Source organism: Catharus ustulatus, chromosome 4, assembly GCF_009819885.2.
Source record: "Catharus ustulatus isolate bCatUst1 chromosome 4, bCatUst1.pri.v2, whole genome shotgun sequence".
Taxonomy (NCBI): domain Eukaryota; kingdom Metazoa; phylum Chordata; class Aves; order Passeriformes; family Turdidae; genus Catharus; species Catharus ustulatus.
In genome coordinates this window covers 60075561-60095798 of record NC_046224.1, presented here as the reverse complement: position 1 = coordinate 60095798, position 20238 = coordinate 60075561, and the positions used below count along the sequence as shown (strand labels likewise).

At 42.0% G+C, this 20238-nt stretch overlaps 1 protein-coding gene across 3 annotated transcripts in view; it reads right to left on the bottom strand.

The window, feature by feature from the left end:
- Positions 1-17220, bottom strand: part of MPPED1 (metallophosphoesterase domain containing 1) — a 63489-nt gene extending 46269 nt beyond the window's left edge. Inside the window, exons 1-2 of one of the 3 annotated variants that reach the window (XM_033058191.1) lie at positions 17124-17220; positions 3040-3302 (exon numbers count right to left, since the gene is read on the bottom strand). In XM_033058191.1, the coding sequence (XP_032914082.1) occupies positions 3040-3191 (152 nt within the window). In that variant the 5' untranslated portion in view covers positions 3192-3302; positions 17124-17220. Of the gene's footprint in view, positions 1-3039; positions 3303-16489; positions 16520-17012; positions 17090-17123 lie in introns of those variants that run through there. The other 2 variants (XM_033058190.1, XM_033058192.1) reach the window with 2 other exon arrangements.
- Between the last annotated feature and the right edge of the window lie 3018 nt (positions 17221-20238).

Below are 20238 nucleotides of genomic sequence, written 5' to 3'. Positions count from 1 at the left end.
ATTATTGCTCTCCCTGCCCAGCGCTTCCCAAGGCAAGTTACAGATGGCCTTAAGGAGCCAGCTTTAAATCATGGATACTGCCTTGGCAAACAGAAGGATTTGGACTGGTCTAAGACACCATGTTTTTGACTTTCCATGCTAGAGTCCATTAAAGCAGGTAGTGCTTCTCCTTCTGAATTTTTTTAAAGCTCAGGACAGCAGTGAGCTGGGTGTTCTGGAGCAGTGTACATTGCACATAGGAAAGAACAGCAGACTTACCATGGCAACCCCATGCAGCACACAGTGCACATGCTTTGGATGGGCATGGGGAAGGTGTGGACAGCATTTTCCTGGTTGCTGAGGTATGTGTAACTTTTAAATTCTTTGCAATAGGCCAGAGAATTTTCGTGGGAAAAGGGCATCAATATAAAAAAAAACCAACAAAAAAAACAACAAAAAAAACCCAAAACAAAACAAAAAAAAAACCAAAAAAATAACAAACCAAAACACCCGAATAAATGAGATGCAGATTTCTCATGTTGAAGTGATATGCACGCACTGAGACCATATATAGGTAAAAGCATATGTCAAGTTTCACAAACACGTCGAAGTTGTATTACTGGAAATAATTTCTGAAGGCTCAATCCCCATATTCTTGTGTAACGCATTCCCACAGCAGCTGTCACACCAACACCCAATGCACAGCTTGCAGCACGAGCAGAGGAATACAGATCTGCTGATTATTTTTGTGCAAATGCTTTTGTTTTTCTTCAGATCAGTAGGAAAACTTGTGGAGAAACTGAAAAGCGAAGTTGGAACATCTCAGAGCAAAAACACTTTTAGAGGTTAGTTTATACACTAGATTTCAGTGAGGCAGGCACTTTCCAGAAATGACTGATGGACTTGAAAACACTGGCAGAATTCACCGCCCTTCCTGTCAGAGGCAACTCAGTCATCTCACAAGCACAGGGATGCCGGACTAGGAAAGGTCTAGAAAGGACTGTCAACATGTTCTGAGAGCTAAAATGTCAAATAAGAAACCCAAACTTCACAGAGGACCAAGGAAGAGCTCCAAGACCGAATCCAGAAGAAAAGGAGCACACAACCCTCCCCACCGTGGTTAAAGTAGTTTACTGTGGGTTTAGATGTTAACAGGTCTGTGTGAAACGTTTATGATTGCCTGCAATACCACTGATGGAGGCATTTTGAAGCATGCACAAAGCCTTCACCTCCCTGAAGTTAAGGACAAAACTTGCATGCACAGAAGCAGGGCTAAGATTTCACTCACAACAATCATGTGAATAAAAGGTGCTTTTGTCACCCTTTTAATGTCTACTTTTCCCTTCTTTGTTACTGTTCTATTCACTGGTAGGAAGAAAAAGCAATCCTGCTGGTATTCAGAAACATTATTTACTATTTCTGTACAAAGAGAAAGCGTAGGTCAGATTGTGGTACATGTTTCAATTGATTTGGCCTGTTTTTCTATTTGCACAAGCTTCTTCAATAGTATTAATCATTCATGAGAGATTGCTAAACTCTTCTGAGGAACTATTTTTTAAGGATAGCTTCTTTTCAACTCCTTGCTTGGGTGCTGTGTTTCTATCATGTAGTTGACTGCCTAAGCCTCCAGTACCATGATTTCTTACTGGTTAGAAGTTTAAACAGCCTGTTGTTGAGAACCAAGTGAATGCTAATAAATAACTTATTTTCAGCCCAGTAAAAAAACATTCAGCTTTTAAGACCAGGAAACAAATTCCTGAGTGCCCAGAAGCTGTCTGAATATTCACAAAGAATAGCTAAGCCTCAACAAATCAGGCAACCTGCATTTGGCATTTTCATTTGTAAAAGTATTTCTGAACCCACATTTGTTTGTTTGTACTTTTTGTACCATTTGCCAGCTCTATAAACAAAAGATGTTTCCCAGTGCTAACACTCAACTCATTTTACTGTTTGCATTTCAGTAGGATCTAAAAAACCCCAACACAGACCATAATATACTGCCCCCAAAAAGCGAGTGTTTGTTCACTATCTTGATATACATGTTAGTCATCAGATTTTTTTTAATATAATCTGATTTATGCCTAAGAAGCATTCACTAATTAGACACACAGCATTCAACCTGTCACAAGTGCTGAGTTTTTTAACTGCAGAAATCGTGACCTATGTTTTTAAGTTACTAAATCACATTAAACACCAAAAATGCAAGCTAGGTGACTATTTGTTCAGTCTTCCTAAAGGAAAAGGGATCCCTTTAAAAAATGAAAACCAGCCATCTGATCAAAAGATAAGGCTGCTTCTCTCTTTAATAAATACAATAAAACGGTGCAGACATTTTTATTTCCTATAAAAATATTTTACAGTAGAATTTTATACTTAATTTATTTGTAATAGCTTTACTGTTTTACTCTTCCTTCTGGCTTTCAACTTTATGGCAGGTTTCGTTTCGTAATTATAATTCTCCACTTTACATTACAAGTAAATCATCCAGAGTAGTTAATTTTACTGATGTTGTCATTATATAAGAAGTCAGAAACAAACACATTATTTTAATGACTCTTTAAGCACTTGGCATTTTAGGAAAGTAAGTTGTCGGATGGGTGCCCACAGTATTTTATGTATTGGTGTGATTTTTCCCTTGTATGCAGCTGTAATATAACCAACCAAAGAGAAATGTGTGCTGTACAGATCCAGACTTGGTATTTCCAGCAGCCATGTACATCAATATGCAAGTGCACAAAGCAAACAAACATTATTAAGATTGCAGAAAGTATCATCCTTGTAGCATCTCGTGTTTTATTGCCACCGCTTGTTGTTTATTTCTCTTTTTAATACGTAAGTACTATGTATTACACTTACACCAGTGAGGAAATCTTTCTCCCATCTTTTAACAAAGTACCTTTCAAATGGAGTGATTTCTTGTCATTATAGTAAATATTATTAGAAAGGCAGCAAAACAGTGTTCTTCGAATTCTTTTTGACTGGCCCATCAAATACCCCATCGACAAGGCAATAACCATTCCGAAGGCTGCGCCGGAGCCATAACAACACTATAATACTTACATTTGCACATGTGGGGGCTGGAAGCGTCCCTGGTTAATGTTGTAGAACGTGAAAGCCTGCGTGGGGTTGGAGCTGTACTCATCCACCTCGATGATGAGCCGGCTGTGCTGGTGCCTCCTGGCTGCCATGATGTGGGACTGGGCGAAGGCCATGTCTGCGCGCGGGCCCGGCGCCCTCAGGCCACCATCGCTGCTATCTCCCTGCGGCGGGGGCCAGCACCATGGCAGCCCCCCGCCCAGCCAGTGCGCCCCGCTTCCAAACACCTACGGACGGGAGAGAGGCAGCGTCACTGCGGGGCACTGCTCGGGGTTTGCGTTATTTTCCGTCAGCTGAAGGCGGACATCGCTCAAAGGACACGCTGCAAACTTCCCCAGTTCAGCAGCCTGGTGGAAGTGCTTTAATTGGAACATAGCTCCAGTATTTCAGACTTTTAATCCAAACCCAAAAGGCAAGACCATCATTCAGAAAGCCACACAAAATCACAACAGTTTTTCCCAAGACAATAATTTACAGTAATTTCACGATTATAAGCCGCACTGAGTATAAGCCGCACTTCCAGGTGCCGGTAACTTTTCATTCTTTGTCCATACATAAGCCGCACCTGATTATAAGCCGCACATTCCAATACAGAGTGTGATAAAAGGTATCTGTTCTATCACCATCTGTTGAGGGTGGGGACAGTGATCCTTATCTCTGTGGCAGATATTCTGCTAATGGGCCATCCATTGAAACCAGGCAGGGCATTGTTCTTTATCTTTTCACAACCCATCCTTCCTCCAGCCAGTCATTTTCTGCTAATGGCCATTGAGTCCCACTGTGGGACTGATAAAATTACTGCATCCCATTGGAAGTTGCTCCAGCCAGGGGGAAGAGCCCAACATTTCTTACCAAGATAAAACAGAGGTTTTGGGACACTAAGGGAGCCCCTTTCTCCACTGGACTCCAGAGGAAAACCGGATTTCTCCACATCACCACTGGACCTCCGGAGGGAAACTGCACCTTGTACAGGAGCACTGCTCCAACTGAATCACATCTGTCACTGCAGGAGGATGCAGCCACCATTTAATGGGACTGCTACCAACACCCTGCCTGACGGGGTGTCAGGTTGTACTCTGACTTTGTCAGGGTTTGGCGTTTGTTTCTTTGTAGTACTGTATTTCTATTTTAATTTCCCTGTAAAGAACTGTTATTCCTAATTTCCAAATTTTTGCCTGAAAGCCCCTTGATTTCAAAATTATAATAATTTGGAGGGAGGGGGTTTCCATTCTCCATTTCAAAGAGAAGTTCCTGCCTTTCTCAGCAGACACCTGTCCTCCAAACTAAAACATCAGCTTTTCGTTCTTTGTCCGTATATAAGCCGCACCTGATTATAAGCCACACTGCGGGTTCAGACCAAAATTTTAGTCAAAATTGTGTGGCTTATAATTGTGAAATTACTGTACTTCCTTTTGGGTTTTTTCTTTTTTTTCACAGAACTGATGAAGATTCATTCTCCATCCTCCCTCAAAAAACCCCCATCAAACTTACAACAGAATACATGACTACACACACCTCAAATGCAAGTTAATTGAACAAGAACTAGCTCAACTAAATTTTCCCAAACTCATGGCATTTATTAGGGAGAAGCATTCCAAGTGCCTGTTCTTTACATCAACAGAAGACTGAATGGCTTTCTGCGCACTTGATCCTGGTTTCCTAGCATCACTGAAGGAACTCCTTGAGGAGGACACAAGTCCTTGGGTGAAGGACATAAATATGAAGGGCTTCCCTCTTCAAACACTTGTCAGTCAGTACTAGCCCAGCATTCCGGATTCACAGGAAAACAGAGTGATTCCAAGGCTAACACACAGTTAAATGCTACTAAATATTGAAAAAATATAAAAACCAAACATGTTTTATGTTAGGGAATAAATTTTTCCCCGAAGATTATGCAAGCCTAGAACAGCAGTACCAGAAATGGGTAGGGGAAAAACAACGTGAAACCAACTGGAATGCAAAGAGTATCCCCTAGAAACAGCAGAAAGTAATTTAAATGTGAATTTTGTTCTTATTTCCCAGTTTTAATAAAAAATGGATTATGAGCTATAAAGGTGGGTATTTTTACAGTATAACTTTGCCTCCTTTTTGAAAACTTGTCTGACTTAAATATTGACTTTCATGCAAGCAGGGGCTCTTTTCTTCTAGGGAATACAAGCAGTCTGACTCAAAGATGTATTTCATGAAAAGCCACGCTAGAATGCAGCGATTTACCTAATACGCAGAATTTTGGAGAGCAGGACCAGGAGCATTTTCTGTGACCATGCTGATGTGCCTTCTGCCATTCTGAAGGGACCACAGCAGAGAGTGATGGATGAGGGAGGCCTTCACAGTCACTCAAATTTTTAGAGCTATTTACAAGTACTTAGGTCCAATTCAGTTTAGTGGCAGTCAAGCACTTAAGCATCTTTAAAAATCTGGGCTGCAGCCCTCTGCTTAACTACCGCAGATGTTAAGTGCTCCAAGAAGTGGCAGGGTATTTTGGTTTGGAGAAATCTTGTTCTCAGGAAGCCGAAATGAAAGATTCAGCTTGGTTTTTGTTGCTGGCTGAATGGCTGTAAGACGATGACAATTTGCTGTCACTAACAAGCTGCAGCAAAACAGCCTCAGAAAAAAAAGGAGCAGATTCCTATCTACGTGCCCTCCCCTAGAATGGAGGGGTAAGGAAATGCTAGAATATCAACAAAGAAAATTTGGAATTTCAAACACTTTCAGATGCTGCTCAGGCTATAGAAGAAGCAGCAATGTGCCAGAGCAGGGGGAGGGAAGGGAGGAACGATCCTTGTAAGAATAATCAAGTATAAATTGCTGCATTTAGGAAATAAGAAATTATGACAGCAGATGTGAAGAACCTTCCCTAAGGAGCTTCCTGTATTAAATGATGCATTTGTAAAGAAGTTTGAATAGTCAAGGTCAGAGATTTTATAGGGGGCAAACTGTTCTAAGTGAACCTACTTCTGTTTGAAAGAAACTATTAGAACTGGTGACCTCTAGAAATATTCTCCAGTAAGATAAAAAATTTATGATTCCACAGCTCTACACTAGGATTTAGAACTACCTGGAGATCACAGCCTTTTTTCTACAATTCAGGAATTGTGCCCACCTTACACCCAACTGAACCGGTGTTTCAGAGGAGTTAAGGCACTGCCTTAGGGACCCAGAATCACCCTTTAGCCTTAGGAGCTCTCAGGAGCTCACAGCAGCTGAGGAAACAGCTTCTGCCAGCCTCCTCTTTGGGTTCTGTCCTTTACAACTTACCACAGGTCAGATGTCAAATCTGCTGCAGAAACAACAGAGAAATGTGCAGGTACCCCAATATCCACCCTTTGTCTCTCTTCCTCTTTCTGGGTTAGTGGAATAGCACTTACCAGCACAATCTAACTCAAAACACAAATTTGTTTGGGAACAGAAATACACCAGGACACCACCAGGCACACCCTTTAGTGCTGAAGAGCTCTTTCAGGCAATCAACCCTTGCACACGGGAAAGTGAGTGAGTGACACCATTAGGCCAGCCTGAGAGAACGGCAGCAAACACTCAGCAAAAGGTTCACCCTATATACAGGTGAAAAATGGGAAGACAACCTATCTCCTTTGATGTAAAAAAAAGAATATAAAAAGGAATGGAAAAAAAATGTAACAGCATATTGAGCCTTCTGCTCAGTGACAGTCACTCACTGCCAGCCCTGAACACATAAAAACCCTAAAAAACATAAAAACAAGATGGAAAGGGGGAAGGGGAAGGGGAAGGGGAAGGGGAAGGGGAAGGGGAAGGGGAAGGGGAAGGGGAAGGGGAAGGGGAAGGGGAAGGGGAAGGGGAAGGGGAAGGGGAAGGGGAAGGGGAAGGGGAAGGGGAAGGGGAAGGGGAAGGGGAAGGGGAAGGGAAGGGAAGGGAAGGGAAGGAAAGGAAAGGAAAGGAAAGGAAAGGAAAGGAAAGGAAAGGAAAGGAAAGGAAAGGAAAGGAAAGGAAAGGAAAGGAAAGGAAAGGAAAGGAAAGGAAAGGAAAGGAAAGGAAAGGAAAGGAAAGGAAAGGAAAGGAAAGGAAAGGAAAGGAAAGGAAAGGAAAGGAAAGGAAAGGAAAGGAAAGGAAAGGAAAGGAAAGGAAAGGAAAGGAAAGGAAAGGAAAGGAAAGGAAAGGAAAGGAAAGGAAAGGAAAGGAAAGGAAAGGAAAGGAAAGGAAAGGAAAGGAAAGGAAAGGAAAGGAACAGATCCTGACAAAAGAAAATGAACAGCAATCATAGAAATGCCTTGTGCTAAACAGAAATCTTCTATGTAACACACAGGATCAGTAAGCATAATTCAGTAGTAAGCTGATTTCAAGCTCATTTCAGAAACATACACAGATGTCTTTGAACCTTACCTTTCAGTCTATGGTTTTCTTCCTGCATAAGTGATTGGCTGACTACTGACATTCTTGGTGTTCGACAGAACAAGCTGTCTCCTTCCAGCTTGACTGATAACCAGACTGACACCCATTACTCCCCTCTTTCTGTTTCCATTTCCAACAGTCCCCCAAATCATAACTTTTTCTTTCTTTTAATATTCTGAAATGTATTGCTTTCCCAAACCACAGTATAAAATGCAGCAGGGAAATAATTATCTGCTTCTGTAGCATGCAAGTTTTAAAATTATATGCCCAGCATTACCAACACAGAGAGTTAAGACTCAGATCCCCACAGCAACAACATGCTAACCATCCTCTTCCCCCAGACTTATGGAGCTGCGGGATGTCTGCCAGGGAAAAACAGAGAAATGTAAAAAGGACTGCAAGAACATGAATACTAAAATAAATATCACAAACCTGGCTGTTGGAATCACAGACTGAGAAAAAGCTATTAAATCAGCTAAGCCATCTCCTTACTGAAGGCAGGAATGTTCTCTGTACGTTATTTTCCTGCTGTTTTCTCCACCATGCATTCAAATGGGCCCCAAAGTCCACTGTGTGCAATGGACCCTGCTTCAGCCTGCAGAAGGTTTTACATCAGCCCATAAACTGTGAGTGTTGAAACATTGGACCAGGCAGGTAGGACAACCCAGATATACTTAAGTACTTTATGAGGTCCTCAAATAAATCTCTGTATTAAGATTTTTTTTTTTTTTTACTTTTACAACCAGAAATTTCTGGTGTTGTATCTCACCAGCATAAATATTTCCCCATCTGTATGAACTTCCCAGCCTTTTTATGCATCCTATTTATCTTTTTTTTTCATTTCAAGCCAATATTTTATCTTGATCTCACTTCTTCACTCACAGATTTTGTTTTATTCTAGTTTCACTCTCATGTCCATCTCTCCCCAAATCTCACTCCACAGACCTCACTGTTCTCTCCATCATCCACCCTTTGTCTCGTCCAAAATCACCACTGACACTTCTTGAAAATAATTCCAGCAGCACAGAATATGAATCCAGATTTGAAGCAACACGGCTCAAGCAGATGTCACTGAAGCAATTAGAAACCAAGATAAAATATTGATTATTATAATTATAATAATAATTTTTTAAAAGTAATGAATTGGGAGAAAACTATAAAGGTCTTCTCTGTTGAGGAATGAACTTTGCTAAGTTGCAAACATCTGGAGGTCAAGAAGCATAATGTGACTGTAGCACATCCCAGCAAGAAGCTGAACAGATTTTCCACCACCAGTGAGACAAAGAAAGAGACTGCTGGGACTCCACTAGGCAGTACCAAGGTCAGGGGTAAAGATGCAGCTACAGAAAACATGCTCATTTTGCTCAGCCAGCCTGACAAGCTGTGGTTTGGGGAGGCAATGAAAAAAACTAAGTGTAGTATCAAAAAAAAAAAAAAAAGGGCATTTCCATGCAGCTATAAAACATCAAAACTGTATTTTTTTAATAAACTGTCATAGCAGCCCTGACATGAGGAATTAGACCCTTTATTTAAACCCCCCAAAATCACTGCAGAGTACTCTGCATCAATGGTCCAGATCATCACAGGAACATTTTTATAATCACCAGCTTCACTATCACACATTCCTGCTTTTGCTTTAACCTCCTGAAGAATGCTCATTACAAACTGACCACCAGTAAATGAACATACTGAGACTAGAAAAGCAACCTCTTACTCTGAGAAATAGGCTGAAAATGCTGAGGGTTTTTGTTAAAATACCCATTTCAGACAGTTCAGATAGAGGCCAATCAATGGAATCAGTCTGCTATCTCCGGTTCTGCCACCAGAAAATGAATATTGAAATAATCCTAAAAAGGCATTATTCTTTGGGAAAGGATAAACCAGGGAAATCATGCTGCTGATGAAAACCTTTCCAGGGAGATAAACTCTCCTCTTCCTCCTGTTCATCTTCCGAAACAGAATGCAGGTCCTGGGAAAGCAAAACTACTGAGCCTCCCCTTGGCAGCCTGGTGTGCTCACCTGACAAATGAGGACTTTAAAGAGAAGGCAGCACAGACAAATGTCATGGAGACACTTGTGGATTTTCAGTTTGTTCCTGCACACTTCTCCTGATGGAATCATTAGGCTACCTAAATGAATAGAATTTGTTGGAGATAGGAACATTTCCCATTGCATTTTAAAACAAATAAAACTGAATATGCACTTCTTAGCCTTTTTATAAAATGTCTGAGGTGGTTTTCTGTGCCAGCAAATCTAAGTTTGATAACTGTTATCAGTCAAATAATGCTCAGTTCTGTGACTGTATGTTTTCCCTGGAAGTCATAGCTATTTCCACCCATATAAGCAAAACCAGGGAACAAAATTCTAAATTACGTGTAAGCCTCAAAACTCTCCTCTTTTTGTCCTCTTCTGTTTAGAATCTCATATTTCACATATCAGTGAATACTTCAGTGCCTCATCATATATCTCACATATTTGTTAACTGCAGATCTACGGGGCACTGAGCAATCTGGTTTCTAACATGGAAACAAAACAGTGACTTAAATAAAACCTCTTATTTCTCTGTAATTCCAATCATCTTAACCTGCATTAAGAAAAAAAAAAATGGCAACAGTATCCCCTAAGTGATTTCTCACCATTCTAAAACACACATCACTGTTCTCCTTTGCAGGTTATTATGACCTGTCACATACAGTATGAGAAAATTCTTGACTGAAATGTTTTTTCTTCAAATTAGTTACTTTCTTTCCTCCAGAATGTAAATATTGCACATTTCTCTCCTTATTTTCTTTATAAAGAACACTAACATACTTGTGAGCTTTAACTGTAATAAAGAGATTATATGGACACAGCAAGTAGGAAAGGAGATAAATTATTTGGGGTTTGGGACTAAGGAGTTACATCCACTTCTGTGAAGTTTCAGCCAAAAATATACTGCACTTACTGTACACCAAAGTTCTGACCAGGCATCCAGGAAAAGATAGAGACACTGAGTTCAGAAAATACAAAAATGGCACAGTCACCTCAGAAATCAAATTCTGTATTTATTTAAAGCAGTTACCACTTAGAAAGCTTCTTTGTCAGTCTTATTTGAAATGATCATGTGGCTTTAAATTACTTTTTCTCATTTCCCTGTTTGGTTCCTAAAACTATACAGTAAATGAATATTCTATTTATGAAGATTTAGTTTTATTTGGGCTCATTAGCAGCGTCATTCTCTGAATCAATTTCTCATCCATACAAATAAACTGTTCATTTATTCAATTTGAAAAATCATCACAACCTAATAATCATGCTTTCTTTTCACCTTAGACTTCTGCTTTAACATATATCCAATATATTTTAGACACTGGAGTGCTTTAATATTGACAAATAGACTGAATATTTGTCAAGGTTTAATGCATAATTGTTATCCTACATATGATAGTGCCTGAATACATAAAACATTGTCATATTTCAATGAAATATTTAAATAGATACATTTTTTAAAGTAAAATCAAATCTTTTTGCTGAAAAATACACTATTTTTGCTCAATACTACCTTTACTTATCTAAAAATACCTGCAGAGGTAGCTAATCTATGTAAGCAAATACCTCTAGGGAAGGAAATTTTAAATAAATATCTAAGAGACACAAAAATCATTCCTCACTCTAAAAAATTTGCCTTAGTCTCTGACAGTAATACATAATCTGCTACAGTACTGTAAACCATGTATATGTATTCATGCAGGAAAAACTAGAAGTCCCCAAATGAGAATACTCACTCTAAAGTAAAATAGGCAAAAATACAGGTTATATGGGGAAATTAGAAAAAATGGACATTTCAACAGGAATAAATTAGGGTTGGGGGGTTTGATTCTGCATTTCAGTTTGCAATTTGTGCATGTCATCTGGTTAAACTCCTTAATCTTTCAAAATATTATTAACTGAGAAGAAGACTGTGGAAGCACTGAAACATATTTCAGACACAGTTTTGTTTAATTTTTAATTGAAGAGTGTTCTTTTTCTTTACTCTTTGGTGACAACTGGCCACATCCTCCTTTCCTAGCCTAGTACAAGCCCTGCTGGGTGAGAGCCACTTGCCTGCAACACTCACTTTATCCAAATTGATTTCAGTGGAATTTGTGTGAAATAAATTGACAGGATCTTCCCTTTTCGTGCAGCAGCACCGCTCAGCTGTGGATTCATTTCTGCTGCCAATATTCTCATCTGATTTCAGAAAGAGATCTGATGCTAACAACTCTTGAAAGGACACGAGCACAAAAGAGAAGTGGCTTATCCATCCCCGTAGTTCAGGATGAATGGAATGCCAAAGCACCAGCACAGATGCCAAAGGTGGGATGTAGAACACAGCTCACATGTAAATATATTTATAGTGATACTACTTCTGAGATCAGTGTCTCTTTTCCTACTAAGACCTGGAGATAAATTATAAAATTAAACAAGGAAACCCTTAACAGCTACATTTTTTTCTTTTATACACAAAACTTTGAAAATTAAGCATGCTGTCATATCAGTTTTGCTGTTCCCACTTCTCCCTCATTTAGCTGCATTTATCCTGTTGAAACCCTTTGTGTCTTCTGATTCGTGTCCAGGGAGGGAGTCAGTGGGTTTGTTACCTTTATTTTTTTCATGTATTGCCTCCAGAACTGATGTAAGGAAAAAACAGCCTACAGCCACTCCTCCTACCCTGAGGTCATGTCCACAAAGAGCCCCTCTACATGGTCCATAGGAGATATAGAAAGGCTGCCCTGAACTGTGCACCATCCATCAGCTGATTCACTGGCTGCTTGAAAAACTCCCTTGAAAATTTTTATTTGCACTGGTGAAAAGATGGAAAGTAAACCGAGATTAAAATGTGAAAATATCTGTGAGGAAAATAACCAAGTTCTGAAACAAACACTCTGTACATTTTTTTGGTAATTTTATTTTCCCTTCTGTTTTATTTGATCAACATGGTGAAATCTGAACATTTTTTTCATGTTGACAAACCTGAGGTTTCCACTAATATGTGCTGAAATCGACATTTATTGTTATTCTTGTTGAAGGTACAGGACACTTAACCTCTAACAGCTAAACTCTAATCTACCCCATCCCCACCACATTAGGCAAGGTGTCTTGAACTTCTACCAAAATCCCCTCATGTTAGGGACAAAGTGTTGAGGGACAGAACTCAGAACAGCAGTACAGTATAGAAAACCTCCAAGCAGAAATATTTGGTTTTTCTGCCAAAGAACCAGAAGAAAGGCTGTCCCACAAAGCCAGAATAATCCTTCTATTACTATACATTATGAGTATCCACAGACCAGGTGAAACCCAGCAGCAAATGATGCTGGACACTGTACAGCCCGACAGTAAAAGTCTCTGCCCCAGATTACAGTGTCCAGAAACTCAACAAAGGACAAGGGAGGAAATCAGTGCAGCACAGGAATGATCGGTGCAATGGCAGCACACGGCGTTCCTTCCATTTTCTCTTACGGAGAAGGAAAAAATAATGCAAGATTAGCATCACAAAAGGCAGAAGTGGAGAGAAGATGGGATGTGATAAGAGTCAGTGAGAGGAGGGGAAAGGTGATAAGGAGCAAAGTGGCGTGCAGGAGTTACACAGCGCGTTACTCGAAGTGATGCGATTCCGAGAGCAGGCACAAAAAGGAGGCTTGTGCAAAACAGCCAGTTAGGAAAACAATCAGAAATATCAGTCACCATCAGCCTCCTTCATATGTTACTTGTGCAGCTGCTCTGCTGGCTGCAGTCTTTGGTTCAATGACAAGACCCTCGATGCCATAAGGGAAGCTGGGCTGACTGAGGAATTCAATTTAAAAGGTGAAGATGACACACCACATAAAAAGTAAGCTTGCAAAGAAAAGTGAACTACTCTTGGTTTGAGCAGAAATGTGCAAATTAGACGTGTAACAAGTGAGGGCTAATACTTGCAATTGAAATGTATTTCTGCATTGCACCTCTCAATCAGTAAAGACGAGCCCTTACTACATTGATATTACTCTGACACAGATTAGAGCATATTTAAATGATATTATGAACTCAGTCTTCAATCCTGTGGTAAATCATAGCATTTTAACTCTTGACTGAATGGAAGATGCTAAGCATTTTGTGTTTAGGTTACTGTAATGAATACCAAGTCAGTTACAACTGCAAATTGCCACATATATACCATGATGGCTAATTGTTAATCCTAATACAATTCCCACTGCCTTGTCAAAGCACGACAAGACTGTCACACTTGTTGACAGTTTCAACAATGAGGTCAAGCAGTGAACAGTGCCCAGGAGTGAACTGCTTTACCCCCAGAGGTGGTTACTGCAGAAGCAGGGGAACTGCCAGCTCTGTAACAGCTCTGCCACTTTCTGCAATAGATCTTACCAGGGACTGTCACTCTGCAACCTTGCCTGCGCATCACATTCTCATGCTATTTTATTTGCAATTACACAGGCTGAAAAGACGATTTTCTAATAGGAAGTTAAAGGATAACAATCCAGCGACCTTAAAGAGCTCTCTTCCATTACCAACTTTGCTTATATTTTGAAATATAACCTAGAATAGCCGGGAGTTAAAATGAAGCATTTTTAAAAAGTTAGAAATAATAATTAGAGACCACTTTGCTCTCAGACACTCTCAGACAGATGGAACTGACCTATGGAAAAGGATCACAGAACCCAAACCCATGTATGAACCGGAATACCCAAATTAAAGTTTCCAGTGCTGCACTGAGTCTTATTTTGAAAGCTCACACTGTATGTTGCGATATTCTAATATTCCTTCATGTAACTGAATGTGTGAAAAGGCTCTTCCTTCAGCTTACCTTGCATATCCCGTATGGATTCTTCAAAACAAGATTCAGCAAAGATCAAATGGACTGCACTGAATTATTTTTATTATGTTTATTAACTAACTGAGATGAAAACTGTTCTCATGGATGAAAAGCAATAAAATTCTCAATTACAAATGCATTTTCTAATTACTATTTGATATTGTTTCTATATGTCTAAAAAAAAGGAACTGACTGAGTAATTGACTAAGCAGTTACCTGGTTTCAGGGGATTTGAGTCCCTTTTCCTTGTAATTCAGTGGCAGAACTCTAGCTGACTTAAAAACTAATGATCTCTTTATACACTTCTTCACTTTCTGCTAAAAAGAAAAGTCCACTTCTGTGTAACTCTTCAGGTCAGGAGGACTGCACCAGAGGCAGCAGACCTAAACATGTTCAGCTCCTAGAAGGACATTAATCTAGATTTTTTTTTCTGATTTAATATAGTACATTCAGTTAATAAATATGATCACAAACTACACTATATTCTATGAACCATTAACTGAAGAAGCAGAAACGTCAATGACAGAGTCATCCATGAATGTTTGCCAGATCAGAACTCCAGTCTGCTTTACATTCCTGCTGACAGTTCCCATAATGAGCATGCAGCATTAAATAAAAACCATGACCTGTTTAAACAAAGATCAGAGCACCAGCTTTATCTTTGCACTCTCTAATGTTTGTTGTTTGGCATCACAAACTAACACCAAAGCAAGTTCCTTGTTAATAGCAGCCCAGAAGGTTTCCATACAGGGCATGAGGGGATGGCTCTTGTCCACCAAGAACATTTGTGTATCTTTAAAATGGGCATTTTACTTCACACGAAGATATACAGGTATTCTCTGCACTTACTCTGCTTTGAATTATACCACAGGAGATCAGCAAGAGAAAAAAGGAGACAGACAGGATAATGTACAAGCAAGAAAATTTAAAGATTTGTTATGTCTCAGCTTGAGACAATGAAACAAACCTCAAGAGCCAAGCTGAAACTGTTTAAACACACCATTGAAATTTCATGGGTAGTAACTAATATGAATCAGTTCACATACGTATCACGCATGGGAAAATTACCACACTGAATAATTTCAAGGAGATCCATAAACAAATAGAAATCAGCACCCCCCCATTTTTGTAGTATACTACAGTCTGGCATCACTAAACTGTTTATTATGAATAGGTGCAACACAGATTGCCATTCTACAATGACTCCATAACTGCCCTTCTCAGAAGATTATTTTTTTGTGTAGTCAAATTTCAGATGCACACTTTTAAAATGTAGCCTTGCACTGTAAATATCTACCTTAGAAAAACTGAGACTTCACTTCCTCACAAGCCAATCACAAAGTTTAATAATCATGCCAAGTTATCAATTTATCCAGAATATCCACAGCTCATTTACACTAGTCTAAATTAACCACAAAATCCCTTAAACTGAAGTTGAAAGGGCTATCAATACCATACATTATCAGCGGATCTCTCAATGATAATATTCTCAAGGTACAGACTGTGCAAGCAGGAATCTTCAACTATTGATCTTCCGCCAAAGAGAATGGAACCTTTAAAATCTCTTCATCCGTACCCTCCGTGTTACCCACGGACAAGCACACCCATTTATAAATGTATTCCACACTACTCAGTGCAAGACAGAAAACCCTAATCCTAAGAAAGCAATGAAAAGAACTGAAATCTCTATCTAAACGTCCCCAGTTTTGTTCTTTTTTTTTTTTTTTTTTTTTTTTTTTTCCTGATGCTTTGAGCGTGCTGGATACCGAACAACAGCGCAAAAAATTACACTCAAATCGGCATGAATCCTACCAAACTTATCGAGCGGTTTCCTCCCGGAACAAAACTTTGGAGGTCACTCAATCCTCTCCTACGACAAAGGGAAGTTCTTCCTCTTCCATCACCCCTTCCCCCGGCTGTGCGAGGGGAAACTAGCGGGGAAGGCGCGCACGGCTTTTCCGCGGGGGCTTCCTTGGCGGTGTCGGCTGGTGACACCGAGCACGGCCGGGGGGATGCGAGGGACAAGCGGCCCGGGGCTCCCGGGGGTCCCAGCCCGGCCTCCGCGGCAACTCTGCGAACAAAGTAACTTCCCGGCTGGGCGGCGGCGGGGCACGGCGGGGCAGCGGCCGCCCTGCCCCGGCCGGGAGAGCTCGCAGGGCCGGGGAGAGCAGCCCCGAGGGGCAGGCGGGGTGCCCGGAGCGCGGTGCCAGCCCTTACCTTGCTCCGCGCCCCGCTCCGCACGGCCGGCGGCGGCAGCGCCGCGGGGCCGGGGCACGGGATGCTGCGAGAGCCTCCCGGCGCCTCTCCCTCCGCCTCTCTCCCGATCCTCAGAAAAGCCCTTCCCCCCCTCGCTCCCCCCCCGCCCGCCTCACTCTCTCTAGCTTTGGGGCATAGATATTATATGTCTATATTTTTTTTAATTTTTTTTTTTTTTTTTAAGAAGCCAAGGGGAAGCTTGGTTGGGAGAAGCAAAGCCCTGACGCGCTTGGGGGTGGGTAGGTGGGGGGTGCGGCTGGGGGGGTTCCAGACCCTCGCACGGCAACACAGGCGGACCCATCCCCCCCGTCTCCTCGGTCCCCAGCCGGGGGAGGCGGTCGAACCTCACCGCCTCGCACCGATCCCGCACCGGGAACGGGCCCTGCGCTCGATCCTCCCGCCCGGGGCAGCCGCCCGGACCCCGGCCCCGACCCCCATCCCTGCGGGGGCAGCGGGGGGCGGGGGGAGCCCCCCAAATACATACCCTGCCCGCCGGGGCTGCTTTGAGGACGCAGGATTTTGTGCGAGCGATCGTCTCCTTCTCCGGGAGCTCAGCCTCCCCTCCCCCCCTCCTCCCCTCCCCCGCCTCCCCCACCTCCTTTGGGGGGCCAGGAATCCCCCACTGCCGGCCCTGCCTCCTCGCCGCCCGGCCGGAGCGGTGATGCGCGGGGGCCGCGGCGCTGCATGGCCCCGCTGCTCGGTGCCCCGGCGCTCGGCGCTCGGAGCCCCGGCGCTCGGTGCTGCGGGCTGTCCCCTCCCGCCGCGGGGCAGCGGGGGCGGCGCGGGGCCGCCTCCGGCGGGAGGGGAGGCTGCGCTCCCCGGCCCCGGGCACGGCCGAGCATCCTCGGGGAGCGTCCGTGTGTGCGGGGCGAGGCAGCAACTCCGCGCCGGCCTTGCGGGGAGGGAGGGAGGGAGCGAGCGGAGCGCCGCTCGTCCCCGTCCTTCCGCAGAGGTCAGGGCGAAGTTTGGCTGCGGGGGGATTGTCCGGGCAGCGCTTGGGCAGCGCAGGTGGTGGTGGGCGAGAAGGGGCATTGGGGACTCCGGGGGTCCGGTCCTGGCAGGGCACAGCGGGTGGCAGAGGGACGGTCCCTTCCCTGCCAGCGCCTGGTGTGTTTCTCAGAGGCACCGAGCACGCACAGCTTCCCTCTGCCTCGAAATCAGGCCATGGTAGAATCATAAATATATAATATTACACTCCTATGATATTATGAGTAGAGAGCAGGAGAGTTAAACGCATGCATTGAGGAGAGGCGAATTACATGTGAAGGGTTTTACTGCACAACTGCAGAGCGATTCTCAAATGAAAAAAAATTTCAACTCCTTACAAGAATAAATTGAATTCCTGCTCGCATGTTCCCGTGTCGCCTGCTAGGCAAGAAAGCGTGCTGGATATCGAGCAACAATTAGCAGAGTTACATCTGGGTTTGGTACACATGGTGACTTACTGCTGATCAAACAGCAGGCTGAAAATCCCGACTTGGAAAATATCCATGCTGGACAAGAAAACTGTACCTTACACATATCTTCTAGGTCAGGATGAGACAGACAGCGCTGGGAAACGTTCTGCAGGAAATAAAAGAAGTCCTGGAGCCCCACACACGGTGCTGTAGGACCGAGCAGAGCCAAACTCACACACGGGCTCTGCCCGAGGCTGGGGGACCCCTCGGCTGCCCCCCGAGAAGTTCCTGGGCTCTGGGTAGAGGCTGGGAACCCCAAAACCGAACCTGAAACCTTCCCCCGCAACTTCCATTGCTGGCAAAACATATGAATTTATCCGGAAAGTTTGCATTCTGACATGACAGCGGTTTTGTAACAATATAAATGTGCTTGAGAAATTTTTGATCGGCCTAATGGTTAGGACCTATTAGAAGCTGCAGAACATATTCACAATCAATTCACTTATTCAGATGCATGAATACAAGCTTAGAAAAGTAATTACAAGCACCTTTTTTTGGAACTCTTGAGGCTGTGTGGTTTCCCCATGGGAAATATGTGTAATAAATTCCTACTTAAAAAAAAAGAAAAAGAAGAAAAATGAGCAAATGTGCTAAGCGTTGTTCTTACTTATTTTTGTCTTTAATATTCAAAATTGTTGATCAAATGTTCCAGGTGAGGCAAGGGTAGCTGGATGCAAATCCTTAATTTCAACTATTCTTTCTTCTTTCCACTTTTAAAATTTTGGTTGTCTTTCATGAGAGAAATGGATTTTCCTGTTTCGGTAAACATGTAAGCAGGAATCAGCTGATCAGTATTAGCAGATCTGGCTATTTTCATTTTTCAACTGAGTTAACATCTATAGAGTTAACATCATATCCATACATATTAAATACATCCAATTTAGGTTTAAAATATTATATTAAAACTTAATTTCTCACCCTCTGTTTTTACATAACAGTAACATTAGTATAGTACTTGGCATTTTTAGTTATTTACGACTTGCATCAAGTTCTCTTTGTATGAAAACTGACATTCAATTAAAATTTATTTGAGGTAATTGAAAATTGTTCATTAAAACTATCTTAACTACACTTGATGCTTTTCAAAAGTATCTTTGGATTTTTAAATATTTTATGAAATAACTGAAATAATGGCCTGTAGAAGGAGAATTAAATTGGAAGCTTCTGGTAGCCATGACTTTGATAATCTTAGAGGAAGCAGATCTTATCCTCTCACATTTGGGCTTAGCTGTAGATTGACAGAGGAAAATAGGCAATCTTACTTTTTCTTCTCTAATGTTGATTTTTCAGCTTTAATAGTCCTTAACTTGAACTACTCAAATGGATTGAAACAAAGAAGATATTCACCCTGCCTGCAGAAGAGACTGGGGCTCTCAAAAATTGCTTTCCTGCATCAGTTACATCCTGTTCCATCTGCTTAGCCAAGGGCAGGCTGGTGGCATCACCTTCCAAAGCTCAGGAACAGCAAACATCTCTTCGTGTCAGCTGAAGAGGTGCAGAAAAAATGTCAACAAAATGTTACTTGGTTATTTTAATTTTTTTTTAAATAATGGATTTTTGGGAAAGATATTATGGAATAATGTTGCCCAGCAAGGGCAGTATTTGTAGGAATTTTGATGAAATTCTGGTATAATGAAGGAAGGGACCCCTAAATAGTATCTTTGGTTGTACAGATTGTTACTTCATGGTAGAAGGGTTATATACCTCAGTTTTGAATTATTAGTTTTGAAGACGGAAAATGCTCTATGTGAGCACTTAGGTAGCTACAGACAAAAATTAATTTCAACTGATAGGGGAGGAAATGATCCCCTTATCTAAAGTGAAAGGCAGTTGGGCAAATGGAGTTCAGACAATCACTGGGGAAGGCAAAAATGGATAATAAATATAAACCTGTGCAACAGTGCATCATTTCGGCTGAATTTTTGTACTTTTTTGTACTTGATTTGGCTTCTTGGTTGGCAATTATTTATGTGTAGTTTAAATTAAACCTGTGCTTCAAAACCACTGTTAAATGAATAAACACAGCCTAGTTTAGGAATTTTTTTACGTTTCTTGAGCAGTTTGATTTTTACAGATAGGAGTTAGTGCAGATTTCTGTCAGCACGGTGTCACAGCAGAAGAGGAGCAGTAGACCACTGCTGAGTGACAGGCTCTGAAATGTGCCATCCATCCTCTCCCAGGTTCTTCCTTGCCCATCCCCTGCGCTTCTGTGACATGCCAGACTTCCTGCACGTGCCCTGCAGAGCTCATCTG